The sequence below is a fragment of the Sceloporus undulatus genome, chromosome 3 (assembly GCF_019175285.1).
Source record: "Sceloporus undulatus isolate JIND9_A2432 ecotype Alabama chromosome 3, SceUnd_v1.1, whole genome shotgun sequence".
NCBI lineage: Eukaryota > Metazoa > Chordata > Lepidosauria > Squamata > Phrynosomatidae > Sceloporus > Sceloporus undulatus.
The window spans coordinates 183216387-183237935 of record NC_056524.1 but is presented as its reverse complement, the minus strand read 5'-3'; the positions used below and the strand labels follow the sequence as shown (position 1 = coordinate 183237935).

General features: G+C 40.3%; 1 protein-coding gene across 4 annotated transcripts in view; it reads left to right on the top strand.

Annotated features, from left to right (window-relative positions):
* Positions 1-21549, top strand: part of KNDC1 (kinase non-catalytic C-lobe domain containing 1) — a 103580-nt gene that overhangs the window by 18483 nt on the left and 63548 nt on the right. For all 4 annotated transcript variants that reach the window (XM_042460288.1, XM_042460287.1, XM_042460289.1 and 1 more), the window contains 2 exons: positions 19441-19587; positions 21248-21365. In XM_042460288.1, coding sequence (XP_042316222.1) covers positions 19441-19587; positions 21248-21365 — 265 coding nt within the window. The remainder of the gene's footprint in view (positions 1-19440; positions 19588-21247; positions 21366-21549) is intronic.

Sequence of the window (21549 nt, the reverse complement as noted above, 5' to 3'; positions counted from 1 at the left end):
AAATAGTATAATGAAGTCTGCTAATTGAATATTATAGATCATCAAATGCAAAGCAAATTTCACATTGCTATGGGGGTTACAGACCATCGCTTTGCGGCGGTCTCCCGCCGGCGCCATTTGCTCGCGAGGGGCCCAGCAGCACCACAGTGGGCTCCCGCGGGAGCAAAAAAGAAGCTCCATTTTGGAGCTTCTTTTTGCGCGCCTTTATGACGTCGCGAGGCGCCGCTGGCGCATTCGACGTCATAGGCATCGCCAACACGTCTGGACGTGGAAGGGGCGTCGCCATGTTGTAGTATTCTAACCCTAGTACGTATAGAACACGTACTATATGGCGGTCTATATCCCGCCAATGTTTCTTTTTAGCTTTGTCTGAAGATTTTTCAGTCTAAAGGACATTACCCAAACCTACATCAAACATACTGATATGTTTTTATTGTGTGAAGTGAGTTTGTTAGCTGCAATTTCAGGTTTGGCTCATGGCTAGGGTTGCCATAACCGGCGGCCCCGTGCCAATCACGGTTTCGGGGGCGGTCCCGGTCCGTTTGGGCCCCCACCCGTGCCTTGTTCCCAGTTTGGGGGCCTGCTCCGGCCATTGCCGCTGCTTGCTACGCGGCTGCTGCGGCGCCAACCCACTCCTCCCCGGCTCCGCGCCTCCCCCTCAGCGGCAGAAGCCTGCCACCACCGCACCCCACTGTAAAAAATAAATAATAAAAATTTATTATACCCGCCTCCCAAGATCAGGGCGGCTTACAACGAGGTTAAAAACATGGTGCCATAACAATATACAAATACAACTACAGGCAAACCATACAAACAATACAAAAACTATCATAAAACCACACGGATTAAAACCCCTTAGCCCAACCTCTTGGCCAGGAAGAGGAGGGAGGCCCACAGGTTTTTTAGTCGGGGAATGCCTGTTGGAACAGGAGGTTTTTAGTCCTTCCTGAATTGGGCCAGGGTAGTAGTCGAGCAGAGCTCGGTGGGCCGCGTATTCCAAAGGGCTGGGGCAGCCGTGGGAATGTCCTCCGTGTGGTGGAGGCTAACCTAGCCCCAGGCACCTTCGTAATCTCGCCCAGACGTTCTAGGGTGCGAGGCGGAATGTACGGGAGAGGCGTCCTTTAGGATCCTGGGCCCAAGCCTTTAGGGCTTTATAGGTATCACCAACACCTTTATTGAGCTCGGAAGCAATGTGAGGGCTTGCGCGCCGCCCAGGCCTCAGCAGGGCCAGTGGCAGCGCACACGCCGCCCCCGCTTCCCTCCGCACGCGTGCGCCTGCTCCGCTTCCCTCCGCGCACGGCTGCGCCTGCTCCGCTTCCCTCCGCGCGCGCCTGCTCCGGTTTCCTCCACGCGCGTGGAGCCGGAGGAAGGGTGCCTGAAGGCCAGGCAGAATTGGGCCAGAGGAGGAGGAGGAGGAGGGAAAGCTGAGTCAGTGGCCATTAGGTCTGCCTTGGTATTTGGGGTTTTTAAATTATTTTAAAAATATAAAATACTTATTTATTTTATTTTTATTATGCTTTTATTTTTTTTTTATTAATTTTTATTATTGCTTGTTTTTGTTTTATTTTATTAATTTTATTATTGCTTGTTTTTTGTTTTTTATTATTTTATATGCTTGTTTTTGTTTTATTTTATTATTTTATATTGCTTGTTTTTTTTTTATACATTAATTTTTATATTCAATATATATACACCCCTGCCTTGTTTTTTTATTATTTTTTCATTATTTATTATTAAATATATGCAAGTGCATTTTCTGTGTATTTATGTCGCTTTGAATGCTAACAAGTCTGCCTTCCTGGACAATTATGTGATGATGATGATGATGGTGGTGGTGGTGGGGGTGATATTAATCACAACAGCCTCTAGGCACATCCAATGTAACTTGCTGTGATTTTACAAACTCATGCCAGTGAAGAAAAAACACAGTCCCTTGCCCCAGTACACACTTCTGAGAAGTAAAGTTGAACCCGAGGCAAGTCCATTTCTGCCATCTGTCTAGGAATAATGCCAAAATGTCCTCCATTTTGATCTGCCTAAAAACATGCATTTATATTAAACTTTTAAAAAAAAAACCTCATTTTTTGTGTCCTCCATTTAGAAAAAATGTGTCCTACATTTGAAAATGTTGTCCTACATTTGTCTACATTTGTCCCGGTTTGGAGGTCCTCACTTATGGCAACCCTATCATGGCCAATTCTGCTTAATTCAGGTAGGGCTTTTTGGGTTTGGTGTTTCTAGTCGTCTAAAACACAGATTCTTCTTTCTTTTTTTCTTTCTTCTTTCTTAAAACCCAACAGATTCTTTAAAAGAATGAAACCATGGGATTGATGGCTTCATATTTTGTCTGCTTCTTCAAAGGATTGCCATATCCCTAAGTCTCAGAATTTGAGAAGCCTTTGTTACACTTGCCGATCATGCATACTAATTTGTGCTTTTCTGATATTAGAAAGTGTTGAACAAAATTTGGGAAAGAGTGCTAGAATGATCCCTTATAAACCCCTTGTTAAACATTAATTTTTTTCAGCCCAGTACTGATTTCAAATCCTCTGTCCTCTCTCTTCTATCAGGCTCTGGCAAATTACTGTCTCATAGTGTTTACAACACAACAGGAAAGGGAGTGCCTCCTTTTATCTTAGACATTGTTATCTGGCTAGTCAGCCAGAATGCTTCCTCAGTACAGGATAATATTTAAGATTATAAAGATGAGCCTAGAAATGAATCAGTATGCAGGAACTGTCCAGAAGAACTTCCTTCCATTTTTTATTAATCATGACCTTAATCAACCTTCACGTACTTTCTTGCTCACTCTGTCTTCATTTCTTGACTCTGGACAGAGAAGGACATGGTTGATGAAGCTCTGAAATCAGCCATGCAGGAAGCCAAGAGAATCTAATACCATCCTTGCTTTAGGAAGGCCAAAGAGGTGTGTGAATGGCTAGCACATTAGTACATTTCTTTTTTGGGATGGTTTGAAAACTCTTTTGGTCAGGAGGTGTTTATTTAGTCTCTGAAATTCTAAGTTGATGCACAGAGAAGTTTTCTTCCATATATGTGCTGTACAAGTGCTTGTAACATCCAACAACTTTGTTCCAAATATATTTCCTTTCCTTTTATTAAACTAACACATTTAAAGTTTGGGAGAATTTTTGAGTTTTAAAAAGGATATGAAAGGCTTAAGACTACATTTGGCTACTGAGAAGACCTAAGTTCTGGGGTATTATAACTCATTTCAAAACGTGTGAAATCCATTCTCTTTCTCTGAGGAAGGGAGATACACATGGAACATGCAAAAAGGTTCCTACTGCTTTGTTCTTAGAGCTTGTAACAGAGCCAGGTACATGGTGAATCTGTACTTTGTGTGTGTGCCTTCATGTTACCTGTTGACATATGACAACCCTATGAAATTTCATTAGGGCTCCTTAAGCAAGAAATGAATCTGTACCTTAAGGGAAAGTTAAAATGTTCAGGCATCAAAGAACATAATGAATATAAATGGTGGTTCAACCAAAATGCAGTATATGTGGTTTTATTCTGAGATGGATAGCCACCTTTATGGTTGGGAATAGAATACTGTAAATGACAATAAAGGAACTGCTATTTATAGTAGAATGAGCTTGGCTCTGCAAGCCACTTCAGACATTGTGTTGCTTATACAGAGACACCATGTGCAGAAAGTAATTCTGTAATTATTATTGTGAGGATAATGATCATACATTTGAAATTTGTTAGAAAATATTTTTAAAATAAGGTTGTGACTCCTCCTTTATTTATGAATACCTCAATAGGGAGTTAGTTAAGAGAATTCCCAGTTACTGTTAACAGCAGAATGGACAAATTTAATTATGCCCTCTACTGAGATGTAATAGAAATATAACACACATCATGTCGTCTGCCTTTGAACACCGACATTCACTGTCAATATCCACAAAAGCTTACCTCCACCCCAGGTTCTTGTCAGCAAGTTGGCTTTGTGTTAACATCTAACTCTGTTCTGTTCGCTGTATAGTTAGTGAAAAATAGCATGTAGTGTTTATTATTTTAATAATCTCTTATATAGTATGAGTCACTCACTCTTCATGTGACATTTTATCTCATTCACCTGGAGCCCACTGCCTGGCCTGAGCAGCAGGCAGCAGTCATGATAGCCTCTGGTACTCAGCCTCTGACACACGAGAGAAATGGTAAGCAAATGGCTGGAGCTTCTGTTACTTTCAGTACTTGGGAGATGTGAAACAGAGTGGCACAAACATAAAGGACAGTTTGCTTAGGACCAGCACAAACTTCATGCTGGCCATAATATTGACAAAAATCCTATTTGTCCAGAAAGCATCACTCAACACTCTTGATTAGTAGAATACATGCCTGGCTGAAAAGTATCATAAGGCATTGAGTAAGTTCAAAACTAGCTCCTTTTGTGGTGCTGGGGCCCAGTAATGTATTTCAGCAGGATTGCAACTAACACACAACATATTTAATACCTGAATATCAGAAATCCAGAAGTATTGTGTACAAAAATTGTTCTTTGCATTTACTACTGATTTTATTTATTATATTTTTTCTGTTTGATATTTCTAATAGTACTAATATAATAATAATATTTATTTATTTATACCCCACTCTTCAGCCAAAAGGCTGTCAGAGCAGCTTACAGATTGTTAATTAGACATTTCCCTCCCCTCAGTCTTACAATCTAAAGAGACAAGACACAAAAGCAGAAAGGAATGGCAGTGGGAAAGGGGAAAAGTCCAGCAGATCTTCTGTCCCTCTGATGCCTGGACAACAGCAGATAGACTGGAGAGAGGGCCTTCTTCTTTCAAGCAAGGCCTGATGGAGCTGGCTTGCCTTTCTCTCCCTCTGCATGGTGGATGGAGAGAGGCCTTCTTCTTTCAGGCAAGGCCTGATGGAGCTGGCTTGCATTTCTGTACCTCTGGATGGAAGAGAATGGAGGGAGGGCATGCCTTCATCCTATAATACATTTATTAATACAGTCGCCCCTCCGTTTTCATGGGGGATCCATTTCAGACCCCGTCCCCGGTGCAAAAATGGAAATCCACTAATATTCAGCCCCATTGGCTTGAATGTTGGTGTGCCATCCATTTTATGTCCCTCCATTTTCCCCTTGTGCATAATCGAAGTCCGCAAAAATGGAGGGACTACTTCGGTTCCTTTACTGTAAATGTTACAAACTATGGCCACAATCTTATATTGCAATCTACATTGCATAATTTTATGCATATTTAGCTACATAGCAGAGATGCTACTGCACTCTCATAGTGAATTGCAAGGATACATATCAGGATACCAGCAAAAGTGTCCTGATGCACATCACTCCTGAGGTGCAATGGACATTTTGCTGTAGTAACATCATGACAGCCCCTTGCTGAATATGGACATTGCAAAACTGCTCAATTCTGTTTTCCATGGATGGAAGTCCACTTATGTAGATGCAAGTCCCATACTGAATTCCATCCGTTTACTTTTAAGTTGCAATTCAGAGGAGCTATGCATACACATACCTGTCTTGGTGAAGGGTGTGTTGCGGTCACAAACATAATACCATATCACCATTACTTCAAGCACAGTTGGTTCATACGTTTAGTTCATCTAGCTGTATGTTGACAATTGCTGGCAAATAAGTGATGTAAATATTGAATGGGTGGGGGGATCCCTTATATAACTGTGGATTGGTTTCATTAGTAATATCCATTAGTAGGACGGAATCTTAAGAAATCACACTGGGATTAGTAGGATGAAATCACTATGGAAGATTCATGATGTACATGCAAGTAAGTGTCAGCTCAAAGTCAATTTAAAAAAAAACAAGGGGAAAAAAGCAAGGAAAAGAAACAGCTGGAAGGCATAACTATCTTAGGCCAATAATGTGCTGCATGTTATAATTACCTGTATATATTTTTATCTTTTACTGAATTTGTGGCCAGCAAAATAACCTTTGGAGCAGCTCTTTTATTGCTCTGTAGAAAGTCTAAAGACCAGTGATAGGAGAAACAACATTGACCACTACCAGCACCATTAGAGGACTTGAAACTGCAGTTTCCTGTTCTCTTTACCTGCCCACTGAACACCTCAATTTCTTGCTTTTATTTGAATGATCTTTCCTTCCAGCTGTCTCTTTTTCTTGCTTTTTTCTTTCCTTGTTTTTTTTTAATTAAGTTTGAGCTAACACTTACTTGCATGTACATCATGAATTTTCCGTAGTCATATCACTCTATATGAAAGCTTACATTAGTGTCAAAAATATTTAACCAAACAAGAAGGTAAGTATCAACACTTACTAACTTCAAATGATTTATGAAACTCACGTGTCATTTACGCTATGTATTCCTTGAAGGGAAGTTGTTAAATTGAGGTAGCTGTGAAATGCACCTCCAATGTTGTCATTGAAGTGTTGCTGAATCTTCAAATTTTTAATGTCTCTAGTCAGTCTGAGTCTTTTTTCTCCCTACTGACTACTGTGTCAGACTGAACACAGCATTAATGCATTTTGCTGATATGTATTTAATCACTATTGAAGAGTTTATAGAGTACTATTAAAGAGTGTGTGTAATTACTAGAGTTGTGTTACTCAGCTACTAGGTTCAATGCTTGCGGCAACGTTGTATAGTTCAGGAGGTATCCACGGTTCACTACAAAGTGTGGTCACTTTTGAAGTGTAACTATGAAGAGGCTAGCCAAGTTGCCTCATGTTTTAGCAGCCATGTCAAGTTGATACACATATAAACAGACATGTCTGGAAGGATATGTGTAGGCATCATCTTTCAGATGGACGTTCTGAATTCAGGAAATAGATGTGATGACTAAAATAAAGATTTCTTGAATTCTAAGCAATAGTGGCTAGATATAAGACCTGATACAAGAGATACAGAGATTCTAGAAAGAACTGCCAAAGGAGGCAGCTTTGCAATAACCACCACCAGAATCCCAGTTGAAGAATGCCTAGGTTGAATCCGCCCTCCACTATCTCCCAGAGGAGAAAGCAGAAGAGATAAGAGGAGAAACAGCCAGGATTCTGCACAAGGCAAAACCACCTCCCAGCAACATAACCAAAAAAGAAAGAAAAGCCATCAAGGACCTCAGTTCAAACCCAGAAATCATCATTCTCCCAGCAGACAAAGGCAATGTAATCATGGAAACAGAACAATACAAATGAAAAATCAAGGAACCCCTGGATCCTGCAACATACTAAAAATTGAAACAAGACCCAACCAACAAAATCACCAGAAAAACTAACACCCTGATCAAAAACTGCTCAATTCAGCCAACCACAAGACAAAGTTTGTGCAAATCTGAGGCTCTCCCACTAAGACTCTATGGACTTCCCTAGATCCACAAGGATTCCATTCCACTCTGACCCATAGTGAGTGCTATTGGATCGTCAACATATGATTTGGCCAAGTTCCTGGCCACACGATTACAAACCCATATAGGGCAAACTCCCCACTACATTAAGGACTCAGCTCACTTCATAGGAAAAATCAACAACCTTGAACTTAATCCCAGAGATATACTAATCAGCTTTGATGTGGTCTCCCTGTTCACCAAAATCCCCATAATGGACACCATGGCACTCATCTAACAATTTTTCCAGAAGACACCACAGCCCTGTTCGAACATTGCCTCACCACTAGCTATTTCCAGTGGGACAATGGATTCTACGAACAGAGAGATGGGGTAGCAATGGGAAGCCCTCTAAGCCCGGTGATAGCAAACTTTTACATGGAACACTTTGAAAAGCAAGCCCTAGAAACAGCACCAAAAAAGCCCACAACATGGTTCCAATACGTGGATGACACTTTCACCATTTGAAGACATGGAGAAGAAGATCTGGCTGTGTTTCTGAACCATCTGAACAACATCCACCCTAACATCCAATTCACAATGGAAAAAGAAAAGGAAAGAACACTGCCATTCTTGGATGTCCTAGTCATCTGCAAACTGAACCAACATTTGAGCCACACGATGTACAGAAAACCTACACACACAGACAGATACCTGCACAAGAACTCCAACCATCACCCTGGACAAAAAAAAAGCACAATAAAAACACCAGTAGACTGGGCAAAATGGATCTGTGAACCCTACTTCTTGGATGATGAATTGAAGCACCTAGACCAGGCTCTACAGGCTAATGGTTATTCCAGCTCAGACATCAGAAGGGCTACCAGACCTAGAAAAACTCAGAGAAGTGAAGACAAGCAACCACCCAAAGGGAAGGTATTTTTTACCATACATCAAAGGAGTCACAGAGAGTAGGGAAACAGATGCGGAAATACAATCTCCAAATAGCTTACAAACCGACCAAGAAAATCCAGCATATGCTGCACTCAGCGAAGGACAAGAGAGACCCTCTCACAGCCTCAGGAGTTTACTGCATACTGTGCAGCTGTGGACAGGTCTACATAGGGACCACCAAATGCTGTGTCCAAACATGAATCAAGGAACACGAGAGACACTGCAGACTAAGTCAGCTGGAAAAATCAGCAGTAGCAGAGCATGTTATAAACCATCCTGGGCATAAAGTACTGTTTGATAACACTGAAGGACCATGCCAACAACTATCAGGTCAGAATGCACAGGGAAGCCATTGAAATCCATAAACACCTGGATAATTTCAACCAGAAAGAAGAAACCCTTAAAGTGAACAAAGTTTGGCTTCCAATCCTGAAAAATAGCAAAATGAGGACTCAGCAAATGCAAATGAGAAACCACCTAGGGTCAGGGGCTTTCTCAACAGACAATGATCACCAATTAGGAGACGCTAATCCTCTTTGTTTATCCTTCCACCCAGAGGCTTTGCCATCAACAACAGAATAATACACAGATTAACATGGAAATCACTCCTCCCTACTCAGGGTCACACTGTGTGTGTGTGTGTGTGTGTGTGTGTCTCCAATTCTCTTCTATGCCAGCCACAGATGCTGACAAAATGTCAGGAACAAACTCTTCTAGAACATGGCCACATAGCTCAAAAAACTATGGACACCAGCCATGAAAGTCTTCAACTTCACATACTATGGACAGTTTCCCAGAATTCCATAGAATTGAGCCATGGCAGTTAAAGCGGTATCAAGCTGCATCTTTTTTGCAGTGCAGATGCAGTCTTGATCTGCTTCCTCATTTGAGGAAGCAGACCTAGTCTACAAAAGTTCATACTACAACTTCTTTTGCACAGGTAGTTTCAAAGGTGCTACAAGATCCCTTTGCATACTGGAAATTGGAAAGTTATTTTTAAAAGTATTTATAATGCCATGGCTTAAAAATGATCCGTTACTGTTATAATTACATTTGATGAAATAGTTCATTTTCCCCTTTCTCAAAAGACACTATAATAGAGGAAAACCCCCTAAATGCTACATGCTGCTTTATTGCAATACAGAAGATGCTGTTCTCCTGCTCACTTTGTTTTTGCAGTCCCATAGCAGAATATGAGGAAGAAACATGAGATGCTGTGCAAGCCAATGCCTGTGTCATGTGCTTTTATTCTTCCACCTCACAACAGTGATAGCTGTTGAAAAGTTAATTATACCCCAAGAAGAGAGAATTTATTCCTCACTTGTATACTCATAGTGCAATGTGCCGTGTATACTCGACTATAAGTCAGTCTCATGTATAAATGGAGGGTAGGTTTTGGGGCCAAAATTATGGATTTTGATTTGATTTTGATATCAAATTATGATTTTGATACGTTGAGGTTAAAACTTAGGGGCATATGACAAAGGATCTAAAGGATAAAGCAAGGGGAAAAAATGCCAAAAAACTTACAGAATTCCAGCAGGCATGACTGTTTGTGCTCATCCTAAAGGCTGGATGGATGAGAGAACAGAGGGAGGTCGATGCTTTCAGGATTGATTATGCTCTTGCTTTTCACCAGGACATGGTTCCTTTTAAAATGAGAGTTAAAATACAGTACTTACATTGACCCATGGATAAGTCAAGTCAGGTTTTTGGGGTCAATTTTTTGACTAAAATTTCTAGACTTATACATAAGTATATACAGTAGATATACTTTTGCTACAGGTTGAGTCTCCTTTATCTAGACTCATGCCAAAATCCAAAATTGTCCTTGTGGGCAGCTAACATGGTGCCACCTTTGTTTTCTGATGGTTTAGTGTACACAAACTTTGGTTCATGCACAAAGTTATTCAAAATATTTTGTCTAAAATTACCTTCAGACTATGTGTATAAGGTGTATATAAAACATACATGAATTTCATGGTTAGACTTGGGTCCTATTTCCAAAATATCTAATTATGTATATGCAAATATTCCAAAATCTGAAATCCAAAACATTCCTCTAGTCCCAAGCATTTTGGATAAAGGAGATTCAACCTGTATTGGGAAAGGAAATGATTGCAAGTAATGAGTTCCTTCCAAACATTTATTCTACCTACAGTTATATTATAATGCCTGGCTATCAGTCATTTCTCTGCTTACTCTACTAATACACCTACATTCATTATAACCTATAGCTTATGATTCATTTCTCTGTGATTGGCTGCCGGTTGTGATTATCTAGTGGTAAAGGAAAAAGAAATTGCATTTTCATAGGCATTGCCACTAAAACTATATTTCTCCCAGAACTCAGTCTTACTATTAGCTGATTTGGAGCTGTGGATTAATTTGAGCTCTGTAATCTACCTTGGAATGATAGAGATGTATTTGAAATGAATGTTCAGGTTTCAGTAGAACATGCAGAGGAAAGATTTATGTTTTTGTTCAAGCTTTAAAAAACAAATGACAGAATATACCAAGAGAAGATGTTGTGAAGTATCCTGGAAACAATATCTTATTGCTAAAAAATGCACTTAAATTTATCTGGTTCTCAACCTGAATACATTTTCCAGTTTATAGATTGTATGCGTAAACATTTTATTTATTTATTTATTTATTTATGCTGTGAGGTTTATTTATTGTCCATTTTTTATCATGGGAATACATGCAACTCTTGAGTAAAAGCATTTGGGACAAGCATGTAGACTTAGTGTAAAACTAATATTGAGCACTTCAGTAATCATTTGGTTTTAAAAACTTTCATCTTCTAGTATCAGATATACAACCTTTCATTTTCCCAGTGGGGTTTGATTTTTATTTTTATCCTCTTGTATTGGAGATGATAGTGAATTTTTTTAAAAGACTGGCATGATGAATTCCCATTTGAGAATACTTTAATAGACTCGTTTTATTCGCTGGCATAACACAGTTGCCTTCTGCTGGGGCTAACGTGTTCCTTATGTAAGCTCAACTTCTAGTAGGCATTTGTTTGCATTATAAAGCTGCCATTCAAATATGTTTTGCAGACAGCTGATATGTATTCCTCTGTTTTTAATGTATGACGTTCTCTGTGGCCGGGAACAGACGGGCAAAAAAAAGTGGCTTCTGGATGCTTTTGAGACACGGCGTTCAAATGACGCACACCTCCAATGCGGCCCAAAGCTGCCCTGCTGTACTTTGGACTGAAGCAAAAAGGAACTGGGATAATCCGACTCCTGATGGCATGGGTTGGGTCCTGTGGCTACAGCCTGCTTTTAGAGCAGGCTGTGTAGTTGGCACAGACCTTATCCACTTGCGTCTGGAGTGGACTCAGGCTGGTCCTTTCCATCCATCTGCTCTGGCCCTGTGTTAAAATTTCTGTATTGCAGTCATTTACAGATTCAGACAGTTCTCAGTTTCACGTGTTCAGTTGACTTTAGGGAGAACAGGTACAATGGCCCTGCCATATTGATCAGTCCAGACATGGACTCAAGTGTTGGTAGATCACTTTGTCCCATTATTATCAATGTTGTCACATGCCCATGGTCGCATCAATGCAACCACATCCCTGCCCCCACCCATTGACTATAATGGGGCTTGAGAGAGCATATTTTTTCTCATCCTTAGAGTGCCCTGGAACTAAGTCCCTAGCAAATGTGAAAGGCACACTATATTTTGTTTCTGTACCTTCCTCTCTGTGAAGCATAGAGGGAATGGCAGTGTTAAGGTACTTCTGGCAATAGCAATTAACAAATCATAATATTGTTCCCAAAGTCTTACTGAAGTACTATTTTCTCAAAACTTTCTGTACTCCCGCCCTTCCCATACCATCTCTCCTTACACTCAACTTTGACTTTTTGCTGCAATATTTATTGCACGGATGTTGTAGCTGACATTGGGTATCCAGCTGGGCCTTTGTGTTAATAAAAAGCCTGTCCACAAATACTGGAGGAAACAGATTTCCTCTCCCCTCGCAGTTCTAGTACACCTTCCATATCTGCTTTGGTGGGCTGGAAATTAGGTGAGCTCAGGAAGAAAGATGGTGTCCAGCTGGTGCCCATTCACACTACACAGTTGCAACACTATGATTAGACTTTGCCATGGTTACATCCTATGGAATCCTGGAATTTGTAGTTTAGAGAGAGGCAGAGAGTTCTAATGTCACACTAAACTACAAACCTCAGGATTTCTTAGGATGTAGACAGAGCAGTTAAAGTGGAATCATAGAGCTGTAATTGTGTAGTATGGAAGGTATCCTGGCTATTGATGATTTTTTAAGGCATTGAATGCACATATAGCCATAGCTTTTAATAGATTGTTTTCTGTCTGAAGGCAATGAGATCATAATAATGAAATAAGTATTTAAAATATTTTCTGTAATGTATGTGTGCTTTTATTTCTGTTCTTTTCTAAAATTAGAACATATGTTGTAATTAACAAGAACTTGTTAGTATTCATCAGATCTTATGGCCCTGCTTATCAATTATCACATTTTTCTAAATAAATTTGAAATGGGCATTTAATTAAGAAAGGTAATTCTTCATTCTATTTACAGGGATAGCTTTGTTGCTGAAGTGTGTCTTGCAGAACGTGATGTGATACATATTGGTTTTTTTTTTTTTAAAATGGAAATCAAAATTCTTTATACATTACTCCTATAATAATGCCTGCATCTGCTCTGCAGAAATAATCCGGTTTGATGCCACTTCAACTACCATGGTTCAGTGCTATGGAATTCTGGGAATTGCAGTATTGTGGGAAATTTAGCCTTTCTTGTCAGAGAGCTCTGGTGCCACAACAAACTACAAATCCCAGAATTCTACAGCATTGAACCTTGGCAGTTAAAGTGGTGGCAAACCAGATTATTTCTACAGTGCAGATGCAGCCAATATGTAAGATCTTACAGCCATAAATACCTTTCTTGCTATGCTCATTATGCTGTTTTCACTGTGGAAACAGCTAATACAGTGGGCCCTAAGTATCTGCTGGGATCCGTTCCGGACCCCCCCCCCCTTGGATACCAAAATCCGCAAATGCTCAAGTCCCATTGTCCTTAATGGTGGCACAGCCACGTGGACACACTGCCATTAGAGATAATGGGACTGGAGTCTTTCCTCCTTCCCTCCTCTTCTCCTCTGTCCCTCCCTCCTTCCTTTCTTCCTTCCTTCCTCCAGAGCTTCTACACCAGCTTGACTTTGGGGGCGGAGTCTACCGCCCAGTCAGCCAGGGCTGAGGCTTGAGTCTCAGAACCCTTGTCCCCAGGCCCAGCACCCAGGATGGAGTCTCTGGGCTCTGAGGCCCTAGCCCTTGCCCTGGTCCCAGCTCTCTTGCAACCCGCTGGCCGGAGAGAGCCAGGGCCGGGGCTTGAGTCTCAGAGACCAGAGGCTCTGTTCTGAGTGCTGGGCCTGGGGATGAGGGCTCTGAGAATCAAGCCTCGGCCCTGGCCCCTGCTGACTGGATGGAAGACTCTGTCCCCAAAGCCAAGCCGGGGCAGAAGCTTTGGAGGGAGGGAGGAAGGAAGGAAGGGGGGAGAAGGGAAGGAAGGAGGGGGGAAGCTGGAGTGTGGGCGAGGGACTTTTGCTCCCTATGGTGGCGCAACTGCGTGCGCACCACCATTGGGGACAATGAGGGTTTGCTATCTGCAGATGCTCAAATGTGCGAGTGGCAAGTCCACAGATAAGGAAGGCCCACTGTATTTCATATTCCTCATTTAAGTCGAACAATTCCTTTAACTTTAAATTGTCATTTACAAGGCTGATCCAAGACAACTTGCTTCTTGAGGCAAGTGGTGACTCTGTCCCTTCCCCAATGTCAAGGACATTGTTTCTAACTTTGGTCATGTCATTTCGGCATCTATTAGAAAATTCTACAAGAGTATTTTCCTTCCCTGACTAAAAAATAAAACAATATAAATTAGCAATTGGTTGCTTCTCATGATACTAAAAAATCTGTCTCACTATGGCTAATGGTAATGATACCTTTTGCTGAAAATAAAGACTGAATCCAAGAGCAAATATAGCAGTACGATTAAAGTATTTACTGAGTCCAGTTTTAGGATTCTGAAGCATCCTGCTCATATTGCTTGCCTCATGAACATTCAGCATTTTGTATATCCTGATAAATTCTATATTCTATTCATCTCATGTTTTTAATGGTAATTATCCTATATCTTACTACTTATTACCCACAAGTTCCAGGTGGACAGATCTACCACTTTTTTCCTGCAGTTTGCCTCTTTCCCGCCTTCATTAACAAGAATGGGAAAACATAATGCTGTTGCAAAAGATAAGCATTCTTAGCAAATGTCTTAATGAAAGGGAATGCTTAGATTTTAGGATTATGAATCTTCATTGAGCCATGATATTCCTTGCATTAATTGGGATCATTTACCTCTTGAACAGTGATGTCACTAGGGGGATGCAGGGGCTTCAGACTGCGCTGGGTGATACCATCTGAGAGGGTGATACAGAGCAGCAGCAAGGCATTCCAATGTCCCTCCCTTGGAAAGAAAGGGGGGGACACTTGGTGTGCCACTTTCCTTGGAGGGTGACGGTGAAGCTGAGGATCTTTTCTCTCTGCTCCTTTCTCCTGCAGCCTCCCCCTCAATCTGTTTCTCTCATTTTTGCTATTGTCCTCTGGGGAGAGTGATCTGTCTGCTGTGACCTCTTTTCTTGAAGGTGGTGATCTTTTATAATAGAATCGTAGAGTTGGAAGAGACCACAAGGGCCATCCCGTCCAACCCCCTGCCATGCAGGAACTTTCAAAGAATTTCTGACAGATGGCCATCCAGCCTCTGTTTAAAGACTTCCAAGGAAGGAGACTCTGCTACACTCCAAGGGAGTTTGTTGAACAGCTCTTATTGTCAGGAAGTTCCTCCTAATGTTGAGGTGGAATCTCTTTTCCTGTAGCTTGCATCCATTGTTCCGTGTCGTGTTCTCTGGAGCAGCAGAAAGCAAGCTTGCTCCCTCCTCAATATGACATCCCTTCAAATATTTAAACAGGGCTATCATATCACTTCTTAACCTTCTCTTCTCCAGGCTAGACGTCCCCAGCTCCCTAAGTCGTTTTTCATAGGGCATAGTTTCCAGGTCCTTCACCATTTTAGTCGCCCTCCTTTGGACACGCTCCAGTTTCTCAACATCCTTTTTGAATTGTGCTGCCCAGAACTGGACACAGTATTCCAGGTGGGCCTGACCAAAGCAGAATAGAGTGGCACTATTACTTCCCTTGATCTAGGCACTAAACTTTTATTGATACAACCTAAATTTGCATTGGCCTTTTTAGCTGCCACATCGCACTGTTGACTCATGTTCAACTTGTGGTCTACTTGGACTCCTAGATCCCTTTCACATGTAGTCTCGTTCAGCCAGGTGTCTCCCATCCTATAATAAAAAAGCTGTTTTTGTTCAGAGGGGTGTCCTATTTTTGGTGTCTTGGCTGAGAGGGGACAGTGATGACAGGATGCTGCAGTCAATGGGGTGAGATCCTCCTCCCCATCCTCAACACTATTCCAGGAGTTCCGTGGGGTAACAGCATGAGTTACCACACTGAATGACACCTACCTTGTGACACCACTGCACATGAGTAAATAACCAACTTTTTTCTGGATTTCAGCTCCCATAATCCCTGACCAAAAAGTTGTAGTCAAAACATCTGTAAGATTCATCATCTTTCCTAAAATACTATCTCTTAGTCTATCGATATGTGTCGGGGTTGTTGCAAAAATAAGGTGGTGAGGGGAGGAAAGAAGGGACCAAAATAAAAATAATCTTCAAGATTTTTCTGTGTGATCTTGAAGTTTAGGAGTCTGTTGTTGTTGTTGTTGTTTTAAAAAAACAATTTAGGGATATTGATGATTTCAGTGAACATGCTGTTTGTCCATTTCTTGTCTATTTATTTCCCCCAGGTGAAAAGATATTTGAAAGTCATTGCAGATTGTTTTGGTTTATTGTGTGTTTATCTGATTGTATTTTAATCTGTTTGCTGCTTTTGAAGGCATTGGCGTTAAAATAAAAACAAACTATACAAATATTTAATAAGAATCACCTCAGGAACTCAGTTTCAGAGAGAATTTAAAACTTGGTATTTTGCTCGTATCTTGTATACCTCCATAATGAACCATTTTTCAAAATTATTAAAAACTTGTGCCATTTGAATTTCATTGGATTTCTCATTTCTCCCACACTGCAGTATGTGCATGGCGTTCTTTTCCTGTAGTGCTTAGAGGACAATGAAAATAACACTGATGCAGAGAGATGTAAGGGACAGAGTAGCTGCCTGAGAGCAGCTGGGCTGGTGCCTCACAGTACGCCTAGCTAGAAATTTCAATATGAGTAATGTCTGTATCCTCCATTTTATGCTTCATATTTTGAGTTACAGTGCTTATGCACAATGGAACCATTCAAGCACTTGACTCAATGCTAATTGCTTATGCAGCCTCTATCCAATGCCTCCTTTTAGGCTCTCATTTATATTACATTTTATATCTGCAAATCAGTCTTTAAAAGGAATAGACAGCACAGAGCAGGATGGCTAAAAAGTCTGACCTACTATAAGGCATAAAACTAAAAGCATATTTATTAGACTGATTGTGGCTTGTTTGCCAGGGGTTTTTATCTTACCAGGGTTTTGTGTCCTTGATGCTTTTGATTTCAGGGGAAGTATGTCCCTGCCTCTAGAATGGAAGCATGACAACTGGAATTTCTCTGTCTCGTAGAGCTAATAACAACCTAAAAAACCCTTGGCTCATTGTTCCAAGTGAGACAGAGAAACCTAATAATTTTTGTCTTCATCTTGTAAGATGGTGAGACATTTTGTTTTTAAGAAGAGTAGTCATTCTGCTCATTGTACAAACTGCATGCATAATAGTGCAATTCCATATCATCAAAGGGCCTTTTTTGTTCTTTTTCAATCAGCCAGTTGCTTGGCAAAGGGAAAAACAATAGCAGTTTTCCACAGAGGTGTTTTTGGGAAAAGACTCAGTTTAAAAAACAAACCTCAGGGGCAAAACAGACGGGCAGGAAGGGATGGCTTGAAGCCACTCCTTCCCAAGACAAATTGAGGATGCAGCAACCATGCTGCAGCCCCAATCCTCCCGGAAGCTGGCCCAAAAAGGAGTGGTAAGGATCCGAAAGCTGGCTTTGAATTAAAAATATTCTGATTTCTTAACAGTAGGGTTTGTTTTATTTTTTTTTAAATTAAAGGTTGTGTGTAAATACTTGGCAGATGCACCAACACCACTAAGCTTGCAGTGAATATGGTATTTTAATTGATTTGAAGAAAGCTCCACCTAGTGGAAAGCTGTCCAAATACTTGGTTGGCTTTGCCTGAACTGTAGAAACATTATGCATTATAGTAATACACAGTGTTTAGGTGCTATTCACCATCTTATGGTTGCTGCTGCTCAACTTTTTCCCTTTGTAGACAATCCAGTTGGTTAACTGAAATGATCCTTCTAGTTGTATTCACCTAATACACGGAATAATTGGCTTGGCAGCATTTACTGCCCTTTAGAATTGTGTGATTTTGACATGCATATGTTTGAAGTGCCACATGATAGATGTACTTAAAGCCTGCTTGTTACTTGTACTCCCTTTGCCGATGGAACAGAAATGAAGAGGGTGGGAGGATATTTGAAGGAGTGGGTGACTTCATCATTCCTTCCCACATTGGTCAGAAACCATAATTTTCACATTCAGGTCCAAAACACACTGCAGAAATAATCCAGTTGGAGACCAGAATTCCCTAGCACTGAGCCAGCGCAGTTAAAGCGGTCTCAAACTAGATTATTTCTGAAGTGTGTTTTGGACCTAAGTTACAAAATTCTCAGTCAAACCTCAGATAAAAGTTTTCTATTCTTTCAAGATCTTTTGCTGTGCATATGTATCAAACACAGTGTGCTGCATCTTGACAACTATAGAATGGTATAATGGTATGTGTAATGTCACTGTATTCCCGTCTCTAATAGGTGGCTTTCAAATACACACACTGCTGTTCACAGTGTGGTATTTCTCATCACAGAACTGGAACAATGGCTGTAAAAGGCATACCTGTCCAAAGAATGCTTTAGCTTGGAGCTGTGAAATGTTATATTTCCTTTAAAAAGAGAAGACTTAAGCTGGCCAGTGTCACAATGTGAACAGAAACAGTATAATTTCAGCTGCTGCCACAGGGCAGAATTAATGCAGTTTGACACCTCTGTAACTGCCATGGCTCAGTGCTATGGATTCTGGGGATTTGTAGTTTGTTGTGGCACCAGAATGCTCTGGCAGAGAAGGCTAAAAGTGGTTTCAAACTGCTTTAGGTCTACAGTGTAGATGCAGCCCTAGATGCTTATTCAAATATACCACACAGGTGCAGAATATAAATGTCAAATAATCAGTGTATGTTTGAAAGTGAAAATATTGATATTTGGTAGCCATGCACGCTTGGTGCACAGGTGGTTTTATAAACATTAACAGATTCTGCTAATGAACCACCTAATTTTGGATTCCAGGAGTGACGTTATTGGGATATGTGTTAAGCATGCCAGAATCCATATGCATGGTTCTGCCATGTTGGCATGATGATAGGATGATATTAGGGAATGAAGATATGAGGGTATGGCAATATGATGATTTAACACTGTATAGTATGTTGGCTATTGAGAAGGGGATGTCAATTATGTTAAATCCAAGCCTGGGAAACAAACGGGAGGGGTAGATGGCCAGCAGTGGAAAGGAGTTGTAGTTTTATGACCCCAATAGTCCTGCCATGGATCTGAGCTGTGAAACAGGGATGATCATCCAGAAGGGAGATAAAATGATAACACAGGAGGAGGAGGAGGAGGGAAACATGAAGGGCCCTTTGGTCTGGATCAAAGAGAAGTAACTGGGGTTGGAAATGGGGACTGGAGCATGTGAATGTATTTGTGGTGGTATGAGGGGGAATTTTTCAATTTTGACACAGAATCTGGGATGGGGAGTTTTCTGTCTTGATATCCAGAATAAAGCTCTAGTTTCTACTACACTACGATGCTGTCTTGGTTATTGGGAACTGGGTTCTCCGGTACTGACAAAGCAAACATTAACTGCAGACTGCTGTAGATGTTTTTTTACTTGTTGATTGAAATGGAGCTAATCTGGAACACAGTCATATGTAAATTTTTTTGTTTCTGTTTTAATTTTGAAGGCACATATATTTTCTTTGGGAGCCACACTAGCAGCTGTGGTTGAATATATGATGGAGCCTGAAATAGATTCAGAATGTAGCCAAGATCTACATACTCTGCTTGAAAAAATGCAGGAGGAAAATCCTGAAGATAGGCCAGATATTGAGGTAATGTAGTGTGGTGTAGAACACTTTCATGTTATGTTGACTGATTCTGATTTGCTGTCTTGAACAGAAAAATTACCCCCTCTCCCTCTCTCTCCATATATATATATATATATATATATATATATATATATACACATATATATTCTTTTCTTTATTTCTTGAGAGATAATTGGTTGGCACCAGGTTTCCATAAAACAATTAAACTGAGTTTATGGTTTATAAAGGGAACTGCACATAACTGTAATTGGTGCATGGAGTTCTGTGTAAGAGATGCATGAGTTCTGTGCAATATTAAACATTAGTACAGTGGGGCCTTGATATCTGCTGAGGTTTGGTTCCAGGAAGACCCGTGGATACTAAAATCTACAGATGCTCAAGTCCCATTCTTTACAGTGGCATAGTTACATGGTATCTCCTATATAAAATGGCAAAATCAAGGTTTACTTTTTGGAATTTATATTTTTAAAAAAAATATTTTCAAACTGTGGATGGTTTAATCCATGGATAAAGACTCCATGGATATGGAGGGCCGACTGTACTGTTCTTAATACGCTAGAGAAAGAATTCAGTTTGAGACTTCTTTAACTGCCCTAGCTCAGTGTTAGGAATCCTGAGAATTGTAGTTTATTGTGGCTCCAGAGCTCTCTGACAGAGAAGGCTAAATGTCTCATAAAACTACATTTCCCAGAATTCCCTAGCATTGAGCCAGGACAGTTAAAGCTGTCTCAAACTGGATTATTTCTGCAGTGTGTTTTGGACCCTAATGGTCTAATTTCTCTTTTAAAACTCACTGCTTTTTTTTTAACATAAGGGTGGATATTTTGGAAAGATACTTTTTCCTTTGTAGTATTCATGTATTTATATTGGGTAAAATTGCTGAATATGCATATTTGGCAGTGTTCAAAAGTGAATGTAGCCTTGCTTTTGGCTGAAGGAGCCGGATTCCTGGCCATTTGCTCCTTTCTAGCTGTTTTTATTGGCCCCTGGTAAAATACTGTATCAGGAAAAGAAGAGCTAGGCTATACAGAAATATTAGTTCTGGATCCAATCTAATAATTGCTAGCCATTTTTCACAATGGACGTCTCAAATCAGTTTATCTGATTTTCCTCTTTTGGCACAAATATCTGGGAACTGATGAGATGTCGACATTATAAAATCAAGACCGAAGTCTTCGGAAAACTTGATTTTCATCTCTATTCCTAACTATACATATGTCTGTTTCCTGGAAATCATTAGCCCCTTATCAATGTGGCAATTTTAGTTCATTAGAGAGAATATATTTTTACTATTGAAACTTGGTCCAGATGTACCCAGTTAGAGCATTCAGACTCTAAAACCATGAGTCCAGTGTTCATTCATTTTAATTAAAACATAATCTCATAAATATGTTAGGAAATAACAGACAAAATGTCGTTATAGAGGGCATTAGAGTTAATATTACAGTTACTCAAAATATTGCATTCAAATTAGGCTCTACTAAATCATGTAGGAGGATAAAAATTGGGAAGTTACATGATCTTGCATTTTCTTGATAGTTTGTTTTAAAAATACAAAATGCTGACATTTTCTAGATAATGCTAATCTCTTATATCATGGTGAAAATATGCTCTGAATGATAGGTAATTATTAAAATAGTTTTTTTTAAAATTATCATTATAGGATGTCATATCTTTGTGTGAAGAGAAACTAAAGCTTTCATCCTCCAATGATATTTGCCAGTGCCTTTCTGCCATTGGAAGAACAGTGCTTTCAATTGAATCATGTGGCATCTTTCAAGGTATATTTTAACTGTTTAGATACCATTGCATATTTGAATCATGGATCTAAGAACTTTTCTAGATCATGATACAGCTTCTAAATATATTTATACTAGGGAAAAAAACCTGTTTCCCTTCTAATGTACAGTGTGCCTGCATCATACACAGATGCACTTACACGGCTTCCAGCATATGCTGGAAGCC